Consider the following 22,635-nt stretch of genomic DNA (forward strand, 5'->3'; position numbering starts at 1 on the left):
TGTTTATATCAAATTTGAAGTTTACAAGTTGTAATGCCTTTCAGCAATTATTTAAGTTAGAGCTGTTTAACTCTAAAAAATGCTCAATCTTGAAATGCCGTTAGGGCTGTTTAACCTTAATATACTCAATATATCGCTCATTTACTGGAAGGGTCTCGTTATGAAAAAACCAAAAAATTTGTTAGAAAAGCAAAAATCATGATATGTAGTATATGGGAGCTGTAGGTAGCATCGAACCCGATTTTATTTATTTTTGCCAATACCAAATACTATTAACATGCCACACACTAAAAAAATATTCCCTGGGTTTCATCAAGGTACCTTACAAACAATCACCAATCATATGGAGTAAAGTCAGATGATCGAAATCTTGATATTGGTTATATATTGGATAGGTCAAGTTTTCGCCCAATTTTTTCCAATTTAGGTGCAGATACTCACTGTTATGAGTAAAATGCGCTCTCTCATTTTCACGGAGATAACTCACATATTGACCGACATATGCGGTATAAAGTCACATGGAAGTGCGAAAATTTTTATATTGGATATATAGGAGCTCAGGGAAGTACTGACCCGATTCAAGCCATTTTACATACATACATAGAAATACTATTTTCAAGGAAAAAAATTTCTCTGAATCTCAACTGTATACACTGACCGATATTTTCGGTCAAAACCCAACTATAGACACTAGTTTTGGTTGGATTTGGACAATTTTTGGTGATAAGGTGGCACACTTTAAAGGAATTATTAGCGCAAAGTTTTATCCCGTTAATTTCTTCTTGATTTGCTATATGGGAAAGTAGGCATGGTTGTATTCCGATTTCGCCCATTTTCTCACTGTAACGTAAGAAAGTGATAATGATGGATTTTAGTGTGAGATATCTTACTTATTCAAGTTACAACTTGCATGGACGGACAGACATACAATAACGTGGATTTTAACTCTTCTCATTATGCTGCTCTTTTATATAGATAAATATATTACACTATATATAACTCGCTTAATTTAAGGAGATACATACAACAGTTAGGTGAGCAAAACTATTATACTACGTAGCAACAGATTGCAAGCGTATAAAAATATGCTTATTCTCTCTTGTTCACTTCTGACATTCATTAAACCGAATTCCAGTACAACCTATGTATGTAAAAGCTTAATGCGACGTGCGCCCAAATGTAGGCAATATGCATTAGCAAAGTATTCCTGTGTACACAATTTAGATAGGGAGAGAGAGAGAGGAGAAATTTTTAATTTCCATTGAATTTTAAACTCCCTTTTCATTTATTTGAGGATTTACACTTATCTTGCGTGTTGATAATAACACCGAACCACACACAATATCAAGTAAACTTACTGCATGCATCGCATTATCCTTAATAAACATATACCGAGTAAAATTTGTCGTACAACGCATTACATTTTCTGCAGGTAGTAAAGCATTCCGGGAAATTTTTTGAGTTAAATTTGCAGAGTTTGACAACAACAATACTTTATATAAGTACTTAAAGGAAAATATTATGCATATATATATATGTATTTACATACGAGTAAAAGTAACGGCGTAAATCATATTTTGAATGCAAAAGTAGCACTAGCTTTCACGCCTTTTTCGCCGAAGAATATATTATAAGAAAACGCAATTCGCTTTAAAATATGTATGGAGATTTCTATTAAAATAATTAATAACAAGAATAGCCAACGGTTTCAACCACCGAAAAACGTTTTGCTACAAAAGTTTCAACACTAGGACTTGATATTGATCGATCAGTTTGAATGGCAGCTATATGCTGTGGTAGTCCGATCTGAACAATCGGATCGGAGTTTGAGCTGTTGCCTTCAACAATAATTCACGTCGAATTCCTAGGAGGTATTTCAACAAACAAAAAAGTTTTACATACAAGGATCTGATTTTGATCGATTAGTTTGTATGACAGCTTTATGCTATAGACGTCCGATCTGCACAATTTTTTCGCAGATTATACCGTTGCTTTGGATAATAATCTATGCTAAATTTAAAGATATCTTGTCAAATAAAAAAGTTTTCTATACAAGAACTGGATTTGATCGGTCAGTTTGTAGGGCAGCTGTATCCTTCAGTAGTCAAATCGCGACGGTTTCCACAAACCAGCAACTTATTATTGAGAAAAGAAAGTTTGCGAAATTTCAGATCGATATCTCATGATTAAATCGACTCAGCTCCCCGCGAAAATTCATATACGCTTTATAGGGGTTTCGACATTCCCTTCTGGGTGTTAGAAACTTATCGTAAAACTTAATATACCCTGCTCAAGGTATAAAAATAAATGGAAAATGGAAACAATGTAAAGATTTCTTAAAAAAAAAATTTAATAAAATTAAGGAAAGAAAATCTAATAAAATAAAATGCAATTAATATCATTATCATTTTAATTTAAAACAAAAGTAGATATGCTTTAAAAAAATAAATAAAATATATTACACAAAAAATATATATGTAGTACAAACATATCAATCACCTGCAAAATGGCGCCATAAGCCAACAATCCTTTCGGACACTTCCTGTCCAAAGCGATAACTTCAGATAGGCGAGCGAAAGCTTTTTGGCTGTCGTTGGTTTTCAAATAAAGCACACCGATCTCGGTGAGCACTTCAATATTTTCGGGTGATAAGCTAAAAATATGCCGAAGTTTTTTCTTTAAAAAGTAGTATAACAAAGCTATCAACACCGAAAGTATTTTGTCATACTTAATTTAATTAATTTAAAATAGCAACTATTTACTAAACCCTCAGCAACAGCACACCTCAACAAAAGTAATTCAATAATGCATTCTGAAGTGTGTGAAAATAAAAGTTGCCAGAAAAGATAGTTGTAAAGTCAGTCAACACGCTTTCGGAGATGGTTACTTAATTCTCAATTTCACCACAACCTCAACCATACGAGTACATACATACCATACATATTAGGTATACTACACACACTTACAGCAAACAGTTCTCGAGCACCTCAATGGCCCTGGCATAGTCCTTTTCTTTGCGCAGTATTTCGGCGAGCCGTTGGAAACTCTCCAGCTTTTTGCCGGCCTGCACGGCCTTTTCAAAGTACATTTTCGCCTCGGCCTCCTCCTGACGTGCTATTGCCAATTGATTGGCAGCCGCCGCTGAGCGATGCAACAATTCACCGATGAAATGACAAATTTCATGGTCCTGACGTGGGGCGAGCTCTTCAGCTTCGCGAAAAATATCCAACGCCTGATTGAAACGACCCATAATGAAGCTGTAATGAATGATGGCGTCAAAAATGACAAAGAAAATGCTATTAACATTTACTTGCGAGTAAAGTGTTTAGTTTTTTTTTTTTGTTCATGATGTACAGCAAACTGATAGAGCTTAAGGGTACACACAGTATGAAATTTAAAAAAAGTCTTGTTTTTCATATTTCAATAGGTTTACCTTTAAAAATAATATACTGACAGAATAAAATAATTTCAAGTATTTTTTAGGTTGCAGGGTTCTAAAGTGTGGACGCTCAGATCCAATCAGTAGATATCACATTTTTCTGTATACACATAGGTCTCCATGAATGAAATGCAAATTTGGTTTTTTCATCGGATTAACTTCGACAGACCAAAAAACGTACAAAATGTTGGTTAAAAATCAACTTTTTTTACATACACCACTATTTTTTTTTTACTATACTTAGGTCATTGAACGGCCAATAGCTTTTGAAGAAAAATCTATTGTATCATATCTTATGTACGATATAAATTGTGACAAAAAAGCACCCGGAAATTGTAATTGAATTCCCGGGTAATGAGACAGTAAGTTGGTATTACTGTCCTTTATTCTTCTTTATTGGCGTACATACCGCTTAAGCGGTTATAGCCGAGTTTACTCACCCAAACTCTGAAGCCATTAAACCATCGTAAGCATCGTGAATTAAGAAGCATCGTGAATTTGCTGTCTTTGCCTTGGAAAAAATTTAAAACAATAGCGATTTTTTTTTTTAAGAAAGTCGTCTCCTCCGATGAGACTCACTTTCATCTAAGTGGTGCGCTAAATAACCAAAACTGTCGATTCTGGTGCGAAGAAAATGCACAAATTGTTCATAAACAACCATTATTTTAGCCTAAATGGACAGTTTGGTGTGGTTTTTGGCTTGGTTGAATCATCAGTCCGTACTTCTTACGAAATAAAAGCTGGTTACACTGTTACTGTCAATGCAGAGCGGTATAGAATCGATAAAAACCAACTTTTTATGGACGTAGTTGATAGAAGTTGATCATGACAACATTTGGTTCCAACAAGAGGGAGCTACATGTCACACAACACGTTCAACAACCGAATTATTGTGCGAAAAGTTTGGAGACTCGATTATTTCAAGAAATTGTGACATTGAATTGCTCCCAAGAGTTGTGATTTAACACCATTGGACTACTTCTTGTAGGGTTATTTGAAGTTACTGGTCTTTAGCGATAAACCAGACTCTTTTAAAATTTTAAGTAAGCAATATTGAACGTGCTATTCATGACATACGTCTTGAATTAGTGGAAAAAGAACTCGAAAACTTGCTTCATCTGCAAAACAAGTTGTGGAGGTCATTTGAATAATTTTATATTTGAATTTACTTAACATTTGTGTTTTTTTTTTAAGAAATATATCACCTTTATTGAAAAACCATGTATATTTATCTCATACCAGTTATTTGTGCAATTCACCACTCTCAGCAGTCTGGCGAATAGAAAACCGCTAGTATTACAATTTAAATCGTTAAGCTTTCAGTACGTATGTATGTACATATATTGATTTAAGCCATTAACATAAACATACATACATACATACATACAGAGACATAATAAAAGGTGAACAAATGAAGTAGCTCTCAGCATTTTTATGTGACATTTCCTTGGAAAAGAGATATATGAGCACATAATTGTTATTTCTACAAACCACAATGACACTATTAACCGACATATAACTACACACGTATGTATGTACATATGTATAAGATTAAGTATTTTATACAGACATGTGCCAATGGCTACGTATTTACATAAATAGACACACATACATATGTATGTACACATTTATACTGAAATAGACTCATACAAGTATGTACCTATGTTTAAGCACACAAAAGATAAATACATTTCTACTCACAGTGTTTTGCCGATCTCCTTGTAGGTCTCAATATTCTTGGAATTTAAGTCGAGCGCCTTTTGTAAATTTCGCAATGCTTCGATGTTGTTACCCTCTTCACGGTCAATTAAGCCCTAAGTATGTTGCCATTCAGATGATGGTCAGCAGGAAATTGGTGCGATAAGAAATATGCAGACAGAGTTAAGTACGAGTTTATTAGCCATGGCTACTTAAATATATATGTACATATACATACTTATGTGTATATGCATGCATGGGTGACAAATGGAAACCTTTATTGTCTCTTTGCATACAACGGTTGCTTTAAGAATTGAATTGCCAGATGATTTTAGAGAAACTTAAAATTTTCCATTTGAATAAAAGTGTTTAACATTAAAAAATGGTTTATAAGGCCTTAAAATAATAGTTAATTTAGTATTTTCGAAGAGAAAAAGGAAGATGTGGGCTTACAATATACATACGTGTAAAAAGCTTGAAAAAAATTTCCTTACTACAAATCAACTCGAAACTCGTTTTTATGACAATGAAGTAAGTTTACCATAAGCAAAACAAAAAAACAAAAACAATTGTTTGAAAATTCTACTCTGGCCATACCACTTGATTAGATATTTTTAATAACATAGATTAACATATTAAAAAACAAAAAAAAAAAAAAAAAAAACGTTAACTTCGGCTGCACCGAAGCTAATATACCCTTCACAGGTACAGTTCTTTTAGTAACTATGTGTTCCGTTTGTATGAAAGCTATATGTTATAGTAATCCGATCTAAACAATTTTTTCGGAGATTATATTGTTACCTTCAGCAGTAATCCATGTCAAATTTTGTGAAGATACCACGTCATATGCGAAAGTTTTCCATGCAAGCATTTGATTCCGATCATTCAGTTTGTATAGCAGCTACATATATGCTATAGTTATCCGATCTGAACAATTTCTGCGGAGATTTCATTGTTGCCTTAGAAAATAATCTATACCAAATTTCGTGAATATATCTTGTCAAATGTGAAAGTTTTCCATACAAGAACTTGATTCCAATCGTTCAGTTTGTATAGCAGCTATATGTTATAGTAGTCCGATATTGGCAGTTCCGACAAATGAGCAGCTTCTTGAAGATAAAATGACGTTTACAAAATTTCAAAACGATATCTTAAAAACTGAGGGACAGACAGACGGACATCGCTAAATCGACTCAGCTCAACATACTGATCATTTATATACATATATACTTAATAGGGTCTCCGACGCTTTTTTCTGAGTGTTACAAAATTCGTGGCAAACTTAATATACCCTATTCAGGGTATAATTGAATTAAAGAAACCATTATTAACCTCTTCAAGACTCTTTACAATTTGAAAATAATCTTTGGCTCCTGAAGATAGGCTTTTAATAATTTTCCTTCACAAATATAGCAGCATATGCCTGTAAATATTTTTTCATGCCTACTCATACACATACATGCATATTTGTATACCCACTATAGTAATTTTTACATATTGCATATATGTACATACCTTCACAAAATGCATGTATTCCGGATTGAGGCTCCTGTGCAGCTCGCGTTCGATTATTAGGCGACAGCGTATAAAATCACGCCGCGCGTAGTAGAGATGGAGCAACCAATCGATGTTTGTGCCAGCCGCCATGATGGGAACTAATTGAAGGCAACGAAATTTTAAAATAAATTTGTGAGAGACAAAAATTGGTCGAGCCATAAACGTACCTGCTTTGACTACCTCGAGCGTGGGCAACGTTATTACGTGCCCATTACACACAATCTCGTCCGCACTAGCCATGCGATTGATGTTAGTCAATAAAACGTATGACTCAGGAATAGTTTTCACTTTTTTATGATTCTTTGTTTGTTTGTTTTTTTTATTAAAACAATTTCCGTAATTAAGCTGTTGTGTGTTTGTTGCGTGGGTGTGTGTATGTGAGAAAGCCACGATTTTTCGTTTTTGCTTATTTTTTCTACAATTTGTCGTTGTAATTGTCTGGACTATGTTGGGTTTCGTAGTTTCCTTCTGAAAACATGTATAACACAACATTTAACGGCTAGCCAAAACAAATGCTCGTAACCATGGCAACCTCGCTAGGAATGCCCATAGTAATTAGAAATTCGTTTCAGCGAACTTTTGTGCTTTCCACGGAAATGTTTTGCTTAAACATACGGATAAGATAGAGATGTAAAGAGCAAAAATTTGGAAATTAACGGGAATTCGTATTCCTGAACGTGGACACAGGTTAAGAAGTGGCTTGAAATGAGATTTGCGTTAAACTCGTTTATTATGTGTGTTTACATTTATGTTATATAATAAATTATGAAAGAAATAGTATTTTTATACCCTTAACAGGGGTACATTACGAAGTTTCCACAAAGTTTTTAACACCCAGAAGGAAAAGTCGGAGACCCTGTAAAGTATATTTACATATAAAGGACCAGCAAGAGGAGACATGCCCATTTAACACATGTCTGTCCGTCTATCTCTCTGTAACGACGCAAGCTAATCACTCAGTTTTCGAGATATTGATCTGAAATTTTCCACACATCCTTTTCTTCATAAGGAGCAACTCATCTGTCGGAATCGCCAATATTGAATCACTATAAGATTTAGCTACCATATGAACTGATCGATCAATAGTAAGTCCTTGTATGGAACACTTTTTTATTTCAAAAGGTATTTCCACAAAATTTCGTAAAAAGTATTTTTCCAAAGACCATCATATCATAATTTTGCCATTCAAAACGATCGATCAAAATCAAAATACAAGATATTTTATGCTAAAAAATGCATCGGTGCAGTAGTGTTCTTTAATTTTCCAAAAAAAAGTTGCCTCTCAATTACACACAATAGAAAGGCAAATATCAACATAAATATTTTATAGAAAAAAAAAATAACAAATAAGTAGTTTATGTGCATACCAGCAAAATTTGTTTTTCTATTTTTTCCCACTACAGTTAAGTGACTAAACTCCTTAAACATTATCAATGGAAATTTCCAGGCTTGGCAGATAACTATTTAACCATTTGCAAAATTCATTTTAACCATAATTGTTTTTTTTTTCTTCTTCTCAACTATCTGAACGCATTTTCACAGCATTGAATACTTAAACAGATTTGCCAAAAGAGCATAATTCGTTTAAAAGCAATATAAATGCAAACATACCGGCTACTTTAATTGAATTTCGACGTTAAAACGCAAGTAAATAAAAATCTGTTGAGAAATGTCAGAAAATGTGTGAATGCATGTTTGTACGTGTACAGCCATGTTATTTGCAATGGAGCGGTAAATTCCAAAGTGCCAACAATTTTGTAAACAAGCCCGAAATGGGCATATTAAGCGTAAAGCGTTATTTTCCGCACAACTGCTTACAAACTAGTGTTTTTGTAATCTCTTAATTCACAGAAACGCCTACTCAAGGCTAAAGTCTATATATGTATGTATCACAGAAACGCCTACTCAAGGCTAAAGTCTATATATGTATGTATGAATGTATGCTAACTGATACTGATCGTGATCCAAATGCATTTCGCATACTTTGTACGATTCGTGGAAGCATAAATGTTACTCATACGTCCAGTTGTACGAAAATGGAATTGTGTTAAGAGCATAACGCCACTGAACCTCGAATTTGGAGCTGTAAGCTTTTAATACAATTTTAATCGCATTTCATAATAATCCGCGCCGAATTTGATGAAAATGTCTAGCTTAATAAAAAAGTTCTCCATAAAAAGACTGAATTTGGATCGATCAGTTTATATGCTAAAGTGGTGCGATATCAGCAGCTTTTTGGGGAGAAAAGATTTGCAAAATTTCATATAAATATCAAAACAAACTGAGTGACTATTTGGCATATATACAGACAGAGAGATGGACATGGCTAAATCGACTCAGTGCATTTATAATTATAGTTTAAAGGGTCTCCGATGTTTCATTTTACGTGTACAAAATTCGTGGCAAACATAATATACCCTGCTCAGGGTATAAAAATTATAGTTGGTTTGTATATTACCTTTCGAAGCAATAAACGTTTGCTATTGTGAATGGCTACTTAAACGCTGTTAGCAAAGACACGAACACAGTAAGATGAATAAGCGGTTAGCTTATGCGTCAACCTTTTTCATTCAACCTTTTTTTTGCCTCATCATGTTTAACAACTTGTTTTTATGAACAAACACTAAAGTTAGTAAGTTATAAAAAAAATAATAATATGTAACATACATATATTTTAAATAGTTTAAAATTCAAGAAGTCATCACTGGCGAATATTACAATTCCTACAGCATAAAAAAGCAACACTGCGGCGAGCAGCTGATTTCTTTTTCAAGCTACCAGATTGTACATAGAGGATAAACCGTCTCCATCATATGCTTGATAACACTTTATTTAATAATATAAGTTATTTACAAAAATTACGAACCAATTTGAATTATACAAATTATTATTAAAATGATAGAAATGTATTATTTTCAAATTAAACATTGCCCGGGACATTTATAATTTTATATATTTAACTGTCTGGCATCAACATTGGTTGAAAGTTTCTGGAGAGAAAAGTCAGTGTCGAAAAAGCAAAACAGTTTGATAGACAATTTTATGTAAATAGAAGATTTTATGTGGATTTGTACAACTATTAACTGTAATAATTGTTATAAAATGTGAGTACTTGTCACATTTGTTTACTTTATTTATGCCATGAAAGAATGTTAAGCTTATGTGTATAGAAATGGAGGCGTAGCTCTGCAACTGCAATATATTTTCGTCTGCTGTGTTTATTCCGTAGAAAAGTGTATTATAATTCATTTTTTATTAGCAAAACAAGTTATTGATGTGAACATTAAATGCATATGTGTATAAAGTTTTTTAAATAAACATGCATATCATATCGCTTAAGTAAATAGTTAAAAAAAGCCTCCAATGTTCTAATAAATTGCTATCTTTGATCAAAAAGTTGAATGCATATGAAAGTAAACATTCAAACATACTATTGCGAAAGTATAATATGCCGCTTCGATATCAAAAATGTTGTTAGCAATGGGGAAATGTTTGTTTAACTTTTTGCTACTCAATGTGTGAGAAATAATACCAAGATAGTTCAAAAAGAGATAAAATGGCATAGAAATTCAAAATCTGTTCTTCTATAGTCAAAAGTAGACATCAATAAATAAGCAATGTGTTCTGCATCGGTTTACTGATGATTTAATTAATGCAGATTTCGTTATAAGTTTCGATATAAAATTATATTTAATCAATAAAGATCTGGTAATCATTTAAAAATATGCATATATGTGCTACAGCATTACTTGGAAGCTTTTTACACACTTGGTTTAAATTGTTTACCTTAAACATATGTTATAAAACATAGTTGGGTGGTACTAAATATGTTTTTCATACCTTTAACAGGGTTTTTAAATTTTGTAACCCCCAGAAGGATAATTTGTTTATATATATGTATGTACAAATGATCAATGAGTAGAATTAACCATGTAAATTTTTAAGAAATCGCTCTGAAATTTAACACGCCAAGAATTGTCGGAACCGCCGAATATATACACGAAAATTGGCTTGAACCATTAAAAGGCTTAAATTTTAAAATATTTATCAACATATACATACATATATAATAATGAAGTTTATACAAGTGTAGCTATTAAAGGTCAGTAACCTACAGCTATCTTTGCTATTTATCAATATATAAACATATACACAAAAATTGCAAATTTTTTTTTGGAGTTAGAACCATAAATATCATGAATCGTTGGAAAACTCAAACATCCAACGAAAGAAACAACGAAGTGTGTACATATTTAAATATTTATGTATTATAAATATTTACAGAGCACAAATGATGAAATATGCGCCCTGAAAAAAAAGTGTATTGCTAAGCCAATTAATCCTAATTTCATTTTTACATTGAAATAGCTATTAGCCAGCTGCTTCAAGCGCTGTCACTTTTGTTGCATTGATAGCGGTAATCTATTTTGATTTAACAAGATTTCTATAAATCTGTAACTTTCTGTATGGTAAATATTTGCTTTTATTAATGGAGTGAGTACTAACATATGGATAAGTGTAATGTTAGAGTAATTATATTGATAGATGTTTATATACTAATAATTATTTTGTGATTACTTGTTATCAGTATAAAAATATGTAAATATTCACTAGTACTCCAATGAAAACTATGTGGTTCGGAATATATATTGGAAGGCTGCCAAAGTTACCAGAAATATATCCATGTAGTATTTTTTAACAAAAAAGTAAGTTAATTGTACTAAAATATAAAATTTGCAAAAAATTTGAAAAAGAGCAACAATTTTACAAGTGTATTGCTTCAATTTTCAACGAAGCACAGCACTCTAAGATTAGTATGAATGGGAAATTATCTTCTAAAAAAATTAAACTTATGCAAACTGTTATCTTATAAGTTCTAACTATCCGAAAACATAGCACTGAAAATTGTAATTGTGTGAACTCATTTTTGTATATAATCCAACAACAATGTTTTTAAACAAATGTAAAAAATTTTAATCTTATGATTTTACAATGCCTTATGGCAAGTTGTGAGTACCCCAATTGTTTAATTTGATTTATAACACCTTAAATATACTTTTAGCTACCATAAAAATGTCAGAAAAACATAACTGAGATATCGCAAAAGAAACGACGAAACTGGGAGTGTACGTGCCAATCAATATAAATCGCAAATTTAATACACTCAGTTTTCATACGACTCACCAAGAGATTTTGTAAGATTAAATTGGTAGTAATCCCGAAGTCTAGAATTATAGACCGTTGTTGACAAGGGTATGCCCTCTACCGTCAACCTCGTACTACGGAAATATGAATAATCGCAGTTCTTTTTATGTATGTATGTATCAAAAAGGAAAGAATAATGATATTATTTGATACTAAAAAAACAAATCCGGTTTTTCCAATACAAAACGTTAACCAATATACATTGTTAGCCGATGTGTCTTGCTTCTTAAAAATGTATTAAATTAAATTATTAGCCTAATAAACTTTAAGCAAATATTTCTTTTAAATGTCAAGCTAATCTTTTTGCGATTTTTATAACTTACTCTGGAATGCAACTACCGTATAGTAGACTTGCGATAAATTAAATAAATAAACAACGGTAGCAATTTTATCTTACGAACACAAAAGGAAGTTATCAAATAAACAATAGTTTTGCGACTATGTGATTTTTATGGCCTATACTTTGTTTATTTGAATCACTTTTCTTTTGTTTATGGGCAATTATGGCCAGTACGTGCGGAGTGGTAAAATGACTAGTGAATGAATACAGATACATATCGTCAGCGAAACAATGTCTTATCAAATTAATAACGAAAAAACGTTAACTTCATTTGCGCCCACGCTATGATACCCTGGCAATATTACGATTCTTTCGGCGGTATTTGTCATGACATGTAAAGAAACACAAAAAAAAAAAGGGTGAATTGCATATAAAATTGTGGAACTTTAAAATGAAATACATATCTCGAAAACTATGAGTCTGAGGACGGTATATGCATATACATTTTTTAATCCAGAGGACCTCTTCTATCCATCCGTACCATCAAATCGCGGCGCCGAAAGAATCGTAATCGTGCCGATACCCTTCACAAATGAAAAAGTTTTCCATACAGAATTTAATAAATGCTGTAATGATCTGAACTTAACAATTTGTTCAGAGATTAAAACGTGGTTCTAGGCAATAATACATGATAAGGCCCGTGAAGATAACTTCCGAAAAAAAGTGTTCCATACAAGAATTTGATTTTGTATGGCAGCTGTGTGTGTCTAGTGGTTCGATATTGGCGGTTTCGACGAATGCGCATCTTTTTTGAGAGATAATGACGTGCGCAAAATTTCAGAACAATATCTTAAAACAGACAGACAGACAGACATGGTTAAATTAACTCAGCTACAAACAAACACTTTGAATATAACCCTTTTTCCAGTGTGCTTGAAAATTTTTAAGTTGTAGAAGAAATAATACCTTGCAATTGTAATAACAAAACTAATTTTTAAATGAATATTTAATCAGAAATATGAATTTTCCATTAGTAGAGATAAACCGCAGGTGCCAATCACAAAATATTTGATATTCTTTTTTGAAATATAGTAGTAGTACCACTCATATCAAGTACACAATTAATATTAATAATCAAAGAGATAACGCAATGCCAAGTACCTCCTTAAAAAATACTTAAAAGACAAAGTAAAATAAAAATGATTATTTGTTTGAAATTTTTAAAAAACTATAATTTTAGCAGCTATTGTAGTATGCTAAATACATATATGGTATGCTTCCAAATGTCCATCCAAACTACAACAAAAAAACACATATTAGGCATAATCATCACCACCCGTCATCATTGTGTCTCACATTTAATACGTACGAACCAGTTTATTTGTAGGTGTGTAAAAAATTGAGCGAAAATCAATATAAAATGCACTGGAACATGCTAATTTAAGTATCAATGGATACTTGGTACAAAGATACATACACACATTGTAGCTACATATGTGTAAACATAAGATTGTTTGCTGATGAACACGTCATTTGTATATCAAATTCATATTAAATATTTACTGCCTTTGGCAGTTGAAAGCACAGGTCAAATGGTATATATTATATACGCAAAAGGGTATGGTGCAGGCAATATTACATATTATGAAAAGAATTACAATAAAATTAAAACGTAAACTACCCAAGAGCAACGGTTATAAATATTAGCACTTAATTTTTATATTTAAAAATCCAATTTACTCGAATGTCCTTTTCTTCCCTCTATTTTTAGTCCACTTCGTTTTTGCAGTTGCCCGCTAACAACAAATTGCACTTAATTTACAATATGTTGCTGCGCAGCATTTGGCGCAAACAGAGCCCTTTAATTATGTCAATGAATTAAAGCAAACGATTCAGTGTTAAAATAAAAGCTGCATGCAATGAAAAAGAAACGCCACGAGCCAAATTCAAAAATGAAGCTAAAACACTGGCGTTTAAATACAATTGGTTAACAGAAAGAAAAAAAAATAAGCAAAGAACTCAATTAAGGCACGAAATCGAAAGAAACACAACTACTCGAAACATAGAATAACAAAAACTTGAAATAGACAAAATAAAGTGCGCGCTAAAACTATAAAAATACAATCCAAAATAAACAAAAGTGTACGTACATTCTGCCATCTGCTGCCATCATCCACAGCGTAGACGGCACACACAGGAGACTGAGAGTGACAAATTTGGGTCAAAAGTTGAACGAGCGTGTCGTCACTCGTTACGCGCCGGCTAAACGACGCCGCACCGTCACCGACGTCTGCCGTGTAAACAGGAAAATGTTAAGCAAAACACAAAAGCTCATACTTGGCATCGTAATATTGTTGCTGGTCGATGTGATTTGGGTATCCTCTAGCGAACTTACAAAGGTAAATATATACTAAAATGCGCAATTGAAATTATAACCGTATTGTTTAACAATATTTTGTTAACTGCTTTCAGTTTCTGTACGAAAATGAAAAATTCGATAAGCCATTCTTTTGCACATATTTTAAAACTTCAATGTTTGCAATCTACTTGGTTGTAATCGGACTGGTGACACCCTGGCGTGAATCTTGTGAACGACAGAATGGTAGCTACTCGGTGAGTTTATATACATATATATATACTTTTATAAAACACTGAAGGGGCTCAACGCGCGAAACGAAAACTACAATTTGATTCCAAAAATTAGCTTAAAATATTACAAATTTATAACACCCGTGCAGCATCTATCGCAATATTTAACAATTTTGAACATAAAATTTGCAAATAGAATTTAATTTATTTAAAAAAAAACTCTTTATATCAAGGACTACCACCGGGACAGCATACTTCGCAATTATTTCACAATTTTAAATTTAAATATCACAAATACTTAAAGAAAAATATTTACAAAACATTACAATCAGAATTTCACTAATAAAAAAAATGTCATCATAGGTTATGGATCAAGTGGCTGATGACGAAAATTATTACTCAACCAATCCATCACTGGTATGCAGCGCAAACAGTTATCATAAAACTGTTCACTTGTAATAAAATTTTGTTTTTCTCTTGCAGAGTGACCCCACATTTATTCCCATTCGTTCTAGTGGTGCCATCTCCGGCACCGAGAGCGATGATTCCAGCATTCGCAGTGTACGTTTTAGCAAATTGGCTGAGGTGCGTGAAATGTCCGCACACGAGGCAACGGAGGCGTTAATGGCACGACTCTCCTATGCAGCTAGCATACGCATACACAGACAAAAATCACATCACAAGACCGCCAAAACGGCATTACTCTTCTGTGTGCTGGTAAATTGTATTTGAAATATTTTCCAAACATCGTTTTAAACTTTTTCAACCTTATATCCCTTACAGTGGTTTGTTGCAAACTATTTTTTCCAACTATCGTTAGAGTTAGGCGAAACCGCCATGGTCACTTTGTTGAGCTCGTCATCCTCTTTATTTACACTTGTGCTAGCGGCGTTTTTCCCTTCTGCTGTGGGTGACAAGTTTACAATAACCAAAATTATTGCAGTCGCAATGAATATGGGTGGAATTGTAAGTATATAGTATGCAAATGACTAAGGCTGTTTTAAGCAAAATGTCTTTTTATAGGTCACCGTCACCATTTCCGATATACATGATGCAAAATTTTCGCGCGGTGCACTCTTAGCGCTTTTCAGTGCATTCTTCTATGCCGCTTATTTAGTTTTCGTGAAGCGAAAAAGCGATACTGAGGAAAAAGTTGACATTCCACTATTCTTTGGTAAATTTAAAGACAATATAAATACATGCATACATACATACAACAAACAAACTAAATTATGTTTTAAATTAACAGGTTTCGTTGGTCTTTGGAATCTTCTGCTCATGTGGCCAATATTCTTTATATTGCATTTTCTTAAAATTGAGCAATTTGAGCTGCCAAATCAAAATCAATTTGCTATACTATTTTTAAATGGTTTAGTTGGTACTGTGATCTCAGAAGCGCTTTGGTTATGGTACGTGCTGTTTTTTACACTCTAACGATTTTTGGAATATGCTGAAAACTTGTTTTTTTTTGTATCACAGGGGCTGCTTCCTTACTTCTTCATTAATTGGCACCATTGCCATGTCGCTTCAAATACCACTCTCCATAGTATTTGATGTCGTTTTGAAGCGAAAACCATACTCTCCTATGTTTTATATGGGTTCAATACCAATATTTTTGGCGCTAATGTTGGTGGCATTGTTAATGCGCAATGACGACTCTGATCCCTTAATGAGGCTATTCAAAGCGATTTATAGGAAATTGTGTCGTTGTCGTAAGCCGAATATAGTCAGGTTGGTAGTTGAATTTTTATTGTTATGTATATATAAAACATTATTAAACATTTTTCGTATAGGATTAACGATGAGGAACAGCAGGAATCGCTAATTGGCAGCAATGACTGAACTATCTTCCAGTAATTATGCTCAGATTACAAATAAGTGAATATGTATATGAATAATATAGAGAGAAGCTGTTACTTTTCTGAAGCAGAAAAAGACGTTTTCTGAAAACGCTTTTAATTCTAAATAGCTCACTATGAAATTCATCAAAACTATGGCTGTATTTTCGAGTTTGATCTGAATTTTTATTAAAAGGGGAAAAATTGAAAATGAATCGCACAAAAAATGCATTCCCCTATAATGTAGTGACTAAAATGTGAACTACTAGTTATTTAATATTCTTTTGCGTTCAAATAATATGTACATGCAAAGAATTTGCTTCCGTTCTGTAAATAAACCTTTATTACTAATTGTGATATTACCGAAAACGTAACAGTTGCAAATTCGCTATACTCAAGTATTTTTTAAATACAAATATATATATTTTTTATTAATAAATTTTGCATTTTATTTTGTTTTATACGTTTTCAACATGTAAAACATAGTTAAATGAAATTCTAATAAGTTCATCCTTAGTAATCTCATTGTGTAGATATAATAAGTATACAATTTTTAACTGTATTTATACTGTGTATAGCTGTAGCTTGTTAACGTATGTAAAAATTTACAAAAGTTTACATGTATAGTATATTTAACAATAACACAATAATAAATATACATATATATAACCTTTCGGCTAAGTACTAAAACAAATAATAAATACAAAAGTTAAGTAATAAAACAACTGAGTGTTTTATGCGAGAGGGTTGTTGTTGTGGGAGCTGCAGAAAACATTTCTGCAATTGTTTCGAGATATGGTGCTGAGTTGACAGTCTTTGGCCGGATAAGAAAACGCGTCCGTTCCGATGAAAGGGTGAAGGTTAACGCATTCAACTACCATATATTTAAAGGAAACTATTTATATCAACTTTTCCTAATTCGAATTTGTCCTTCAAGAAAGAGCTATTGAAAGATCATACAATCATCGGATAAGGGTACTTAAGTGAAAGTGGAGAAAGTGTCAACGGATGAAATTTTATGCTAAAATCGTGAATATAATATGGGATTTCCTTTTTCTCGAAGAAAAGGATACAATTTACTATTTTCCTAGCTCCTTTTTATTTAAAATTAAACATCTATGCCATTATTAATTTCTATATCATGTTATCAGGAAAGGCTATTTATGTTACTAATCATATATATTCAATACATACCCAATGTCATCTATTCGTATGATTTTCCTTCATATTCCAATAATCAGTTACAACGGCTTTCTATGCAATCCGTTAAGCTTAATTCACAACACTACGGTTTTTAACACACATCAGCATTTTCAACAATACGGTCACTTAACACATTTCTAACATATTTTCTAAACTTATTCACTTTCTATATCAAAATAGGCACTAATTTTTTAAAAATTTATTTTTAAAATAACACGGGAAGTTAAAATAACACAGGAAACTAAACACACAGAAGCCTTATAATTTGGAGCGAATAACTATCACTAGCTCCACGAATGCAACCACAAAACAGTTTTCGCAAACATTTTCCAACTTTTGGTAAATTAATATTCACTTTTATACAAAAGAAAAAACAATTAAATTATGACAATTTATATTACAACAAAAGTCCACGGGAAGTTAAAATTCATGAGAACATATCAAAATTTAGCGCGGTTAACTGTCACTTAGATATGTAACATACGATTATCGATTAATCGTTATATGACGAAAAGAAAACATTATCAGTGCTTTCACGTTGATTGTTTTGAACGAACTTGCTGGGACATAATTTGTTTATTTTAAGTTCTAGCCACATTTATTTTAGATATAACTATTTCTGGTGCCTAATATAAGATTAAGGCCTTTGATTTACAACAATTCTAATATATCATTGCACAGTAAAAAAAAAACAAACAAACATACAATTGGAAGCACATCGCTAAAAATAAACAACAACTACACTGCGAAGAATATGCTAGCAAGAACATCAAAATTATTGTTTATCAATTCTTTTCCGTTTTGAACCATTTTCTTAACACTGGCGACGTGTCGTTTCCCTATTCCACGAGCACGAAGAAAGAAGAATCTCTGAGACCAATTGTTTTATTACGCTTTATAACACAAATTTGTGTGTTTGTGCATATCTTCTCCCAAAGATTCCACATTCAAGTAGCAAGGGCAGCAGCAACAAAGCGTATCGTAGCGGTAGTGGTGGCTATTGACATCAGCTGCCTGTTCATTTAATCGCCAACTGCTGACGACATCGGAGGTGTTTTTGGATACAAGTAAAAGAAAATCAAATCTGTGAAAATCTATACACTGTGTTTTGCTTACCGGAAACCGTAAGATGAGGCTTTATTTGGGATTATGTCTGGTGGCGCTTGCGGCCGGCATTGTGGTGGCTGATGAAAGCAAAGGACCCAAAGTAACCGATAAGGTAAGTATTTAATTTATTCCTGAACAATAAACGCGCCCGTGTTGCAAAACGATGCGTTCTTTGTGCATCTAATATACATAATATATACATACATATGTATGTATGTGCATACTATTTTTTATTTAATATTGTTTGAGTATAATTTTTTGCCTAACTTGGCATACATTCAAGTTTCTTTCATCTTCACGTCATTTTTTAGTTTACTTCCTACCGTATTTCCATTGTTCCGTTTGGTTAACCGGGTTCTTTGCTGTGCAAATATTATTATACATGGTTAAACAGATATACATGCATACTTACTTACATATATATTCAATTTGATTGTTTAGGTTTTCTTTGACATCACCATTGGTGGTGAACCTGCTGGACGCATTGAGATCGGTCTTTTCGGCAAAACAGTGGAGAAAACCGCCCGCAATTTCAAAGAATTAGCTGAAAAGCCAGAAGGCGAAGGGTAAGTGTGCTTTGAAGCAAATGTACACATATAAGCTAGAGCAGTGCATAAACAATTTTAGCCCTCTATTGCATATGCATATTATTTTGCTTAAACCTACAAGCATTTTCCTCATAAGGGGATGATTGCAGTCCATTTCATGGTCTTATTGCTTTTAGTGAGGTTATGTTTCCAACCGCTTATTTAATATAGAGATAAAAAAGTATAAAATTGTTGTAAGTTCTGCTGACTTTGCAAATGACAACGTTTTGGTGCATCAAATTTTACTTACAACAAATATTCCAAGTAATGTGACCATATATACATACGTACATGTATGAATATAAGTATGTTGAAATCTGGAAAATTATTGTGACAATCAAAAATTTTGTTAGTGTAGCATGGTATAGTTCTTAGTGAGTTTTGATATTTTATCCTGTCATTTAGAATTATCTGCCAAACCTTCTTGTACATACATATGTATGTATGATATGAGTATATACCATATGCATAGAAGCTTTTGTTAAAAGTCTAATTAGGTTTGGTCTGTTCACGTTTAATTTGTACAAAAATAAAAATAAAATAGTTTTTTTTTTTATTCTTTATTGAGAACATAATAGTTGCTTATCAGTAACCTACTAAAAGAACACCACTGTGCCATTAACTAATGTCAGTGTTTGGTTGTTTTATATGTACAATTAAAAATTTTATATTTATACCCGGAACAAGGCATATTAAGTTCGCTAAGTTCGTAACACCTAGAAGGAAGCGTCGGAGAGCTTACAAAAAAAGAAGTTGCTAATTTGTAGAAAACATCTATCGTATGTCATAGGAAATAGGTATATTCATACAAACTGAACGGTCAAAAACAGGTCCTTGCATGGAAAGCTTCTTTATTTGACATTATAACAATATTTAGCACAGATTTTTACCCAAAGCAAAGCTACAATATCCGAATAAACTTTTTTGATCGAACCACTCTAACATATGTACATGTACAGCTATACTTACGTATCAACTGAACGAGCAAAATAAAATTATTGTATGGAAATTTTTTTATTTGGATATTTGGTATTCCGTGCAACTGAAGTTAACCTTTTTTTCTTGTCTGTTAAGTAAACCCAGCGTAATGCCTACTATCAGCAAATACAAGCCTGTGATGATGCAGTTTATCAGCATTTCAATCGCGTCGTGCCAGAGCATTTTCTTGTAATGGGGTCAAACAACTATTACTCCTACTAAAAGTAAATAAGAAAATAAATTTACTCACTTTAAACAATTTAAAGTTAGTAGTAGTGTGTAGTACTTGTGCGTTGTTGCCGGCCACTCAGCTAATTGGCTTAGCAATGCGAATATGATGTGATCATAGGCATATACTCAATATACACATGCAGATGGGAGGCAATTGATGTTTGCAAACAATAATTGAGCGCTGAATTAAATTAATGTGAATACGCTATGCACAATAAAAACTATTGTACTAAAAATATAAAAAAGCGCCAAGCAATATTACCCGGCCATTGGGTCAGCCGGGCACTAGCAGCTATGGTAATACAAACTACAAGCATAAAAATTCTACATTTTTATTGCTCTATTATTGTAGTAAATAGTGTAAGTAAGAATAAAGAGGGCAACATAATCGAAACTACGGCAACTGCATATGAGAACTGTACATAAGTATAAACATGCCTATTTTGTGTGTGTGTAAACACATAGTAGCTGATGATATTACTTTGTTTATGAGATACCTGCATACATATGTATGTATGCTTTACATATAAATATGTCTACTTTTAATGAAAATCATAAACTAAAGTATCTCATTTATCTCTTTTATTCACTTTGCAGCTACAAGGGCAGCAAATTCCATCGCGTCATTAAGGACTTCATGATCCAAGGTGGTGATTTCACCAAAGGTGATGGCACTGGCGGTCGCTCCATCTACGGTGAACGTTTCCCCGATGAGAACTTCAAGCTGAAGCATTATGGTGCTGGTTGGTTGAGCATGGCCAATGCTGGCAAGGACACCAATGGTTCACAGTTCTTCATTACCACCAAACCAACTTCTTGGTTGGATGGACGTCACGTCGTTTTCGGCAAAGTTTTATCCGGCATGAGCGTTGTACGCAAAATTGAGAGTTACGAAACTGATGGACGTGATCGCCCAGTTAAGGATGTTGTGATCGCCAACAGCGGTTCCATACCCGTAGATGAGCCATTCTCCGTGGCAAAGACTGATGCTACTGATTAAATAAGTTAGCGCAGCCAAAACAAATACAACAAATACACACACAAACACAAACTTGCATGTGGTACAACGAGGAGATGACAAGTACTGAGTTAGCTGAAGGCGCGGGAAAGTAGTTGGCGAGATTAATGTTAACATTTGCATATTGCGAAAGTTGAATATATACATATATATACTATTAAGAGATGAAAAGCAATTTTATTAGTGTTATAAAGAAATGAAAACAAAAGCAAAGTTAAAAGTTTAAATAATTGAAATACAATAAACTTTTGAATGTTTCCAAACACTTTAAAATTCACGAAAGAAATTTCGCAATAGTCGATAATTCCTTATTGCAGAAACGAAAAATTGCATTTATTACATTGTACTAACATTTTATGATTCATCAGCATAATTAAATTTTAAAACACACAAACACGTTTTTTTTTTTTGTAGAGGGGGGAAATAGAAAGTTGGTCTTCAGTTCATTTCAAATCGCATAAAGCTGCTAATCAATAATATGAATTAAATACATTCAGACAGACACAGTCATTTGAAAGTCCAATTTTGGCACTTCAACTGGCGAACCGGTCAATGCACCCACATGTTCGCTCTTTCTGCTCAAGATTGACTTTAACGCTTCTGAAGCTGCAAAGTACAAAGTTAAAGCGGCGTCTCGTGACTTCAATACCAGCTTAACCTGTCTTTTGAAGGGCGCAATGGTAACCGGTTTTGCGCTTCATTTCACTTTGGTGTCATTTCTTGCCGCTTATTATTGTCCACACTTGAACTAGCACACATATTTTCTCAAGTATCTATGTCTCTATATTCTTTAAGCTTTTTCTAAAGAGACAGCCGTGCTACAAAACTCAATTTGCACTATGATAATTACCAGTATACATATATAGGTTAACGAATGTATGTATGTCAACAGTGAAGCAAACATT

The 22,635-nt window shown here is 33.0% G+C and overlaps 3 protein-coding genes across 4 annotated transcripts in view; 2 read left to right on the plus strand and 1 right to left on the minus strand.

The window, feature by feature from the left end:
• The window catches only part of LOC120771268 (Bardet-Biedl syndrome 4 protein homolog), a 50,543-nt gene extending 31,963 nt beyond the window's left edge, over window positions 1-18,580 (minus strand). For both annotated transcript variants that reach the window (XM_040099189.1, XM_040099188.1), the window contains exons 1-6: window positions 17,801-18,580; window positions 6,862-7,162; window positions 6,653-6,792; window positions 5,141-5,253; window positions 2,967-3,257; window positions 2,500-2,653 (exon numbers count right to left, since the gene is read on the minus strand). In XM_040099189.1, the coding sequence (XP_039955123.1) occupies window positions 2,500-2,653; window positions 2,967-3,257; window positions 5,141-5,253; window positions 6,653-6,792; window positions 6,862-6,934 (771 nt within the window). In that variant the 5' untranslated portion in view covers window positions 6,935-7,162; window positions 17,801-18,580. The remainder of the gene's footprint in view (window positions 1-2,499; window positions 2,654-2,966; window positions 3,258-5,140; window positions 5,254-6,652; window positions 6,793-6,861; window positions 7,163-17,800) is intronic.
• Window positions 9,626-16,660, plus strand: LOC120771269 (solute carrier family 35 member F5). The gene is made up of 10 exons (XM_040099190.1): window positions 9,626-9,798; window positions 13,951-14,578; window positions 14,652-14,792; window positions 15,132-15,185; window positions 15,252-15,485; window positions 15,552-15,734; window positions 15,792-15,942; window positions 16,018-16,177; window positions 16,248-16,499; window positions 16,562-16,660. Exons 2-10 carry the CDS (start codon window positions 14,489-14,491, stop codon window positions 16,608-16,610), a joined length of 1,314 nt encoding a protein of 437 aa, XP_039955124.1. The 5' UTR covers window positions 9,626-9,798; window positions 13,951-14,488; the 3' UTR covers window positions 16,611-16,660.
• A 259-nt stretch (window positions 18,581-18,839) lies between the features above and the next one.
• Window positions 18,840-22,120, plus strand: LOC120771271 (peptidyl-prolyl cis-trans isomerase 5). The gene is made up of 3 exons (XM_040099194.1): window positions 18,840-19,028; window positions 19,358-19,482; window positions 21,310-22,120. Exons 1-3 carry the CDS (start codon window positions 18,939-18,941, stop codon window positions 21,710-21,712), a joined length of 618 nt encoding a protein of 205 aa, XP_039955128.1. The 5' UTR covers window positions 18,840-18,938; the 3' UTR covers window positions 21,713-22,120.
• The last annotated feature ends 515 nt before the right edge of the window (window positions 22,121-22,635 follow it).

This window comes from Bactrocera tryoni, chromosome 3, assembly GCF_016617805.1.
Source record: "Bactrocera tryoni isolate S06 chromosome 3, CSIRO_BtryS06_freeze2, whole genome shotgun sequence".
NCBI lineage: Eukaryota > Metazoa > Arthropoda > Insecta > Diptera > Tephritidae > Bactrocera > Bactrocera tryoni.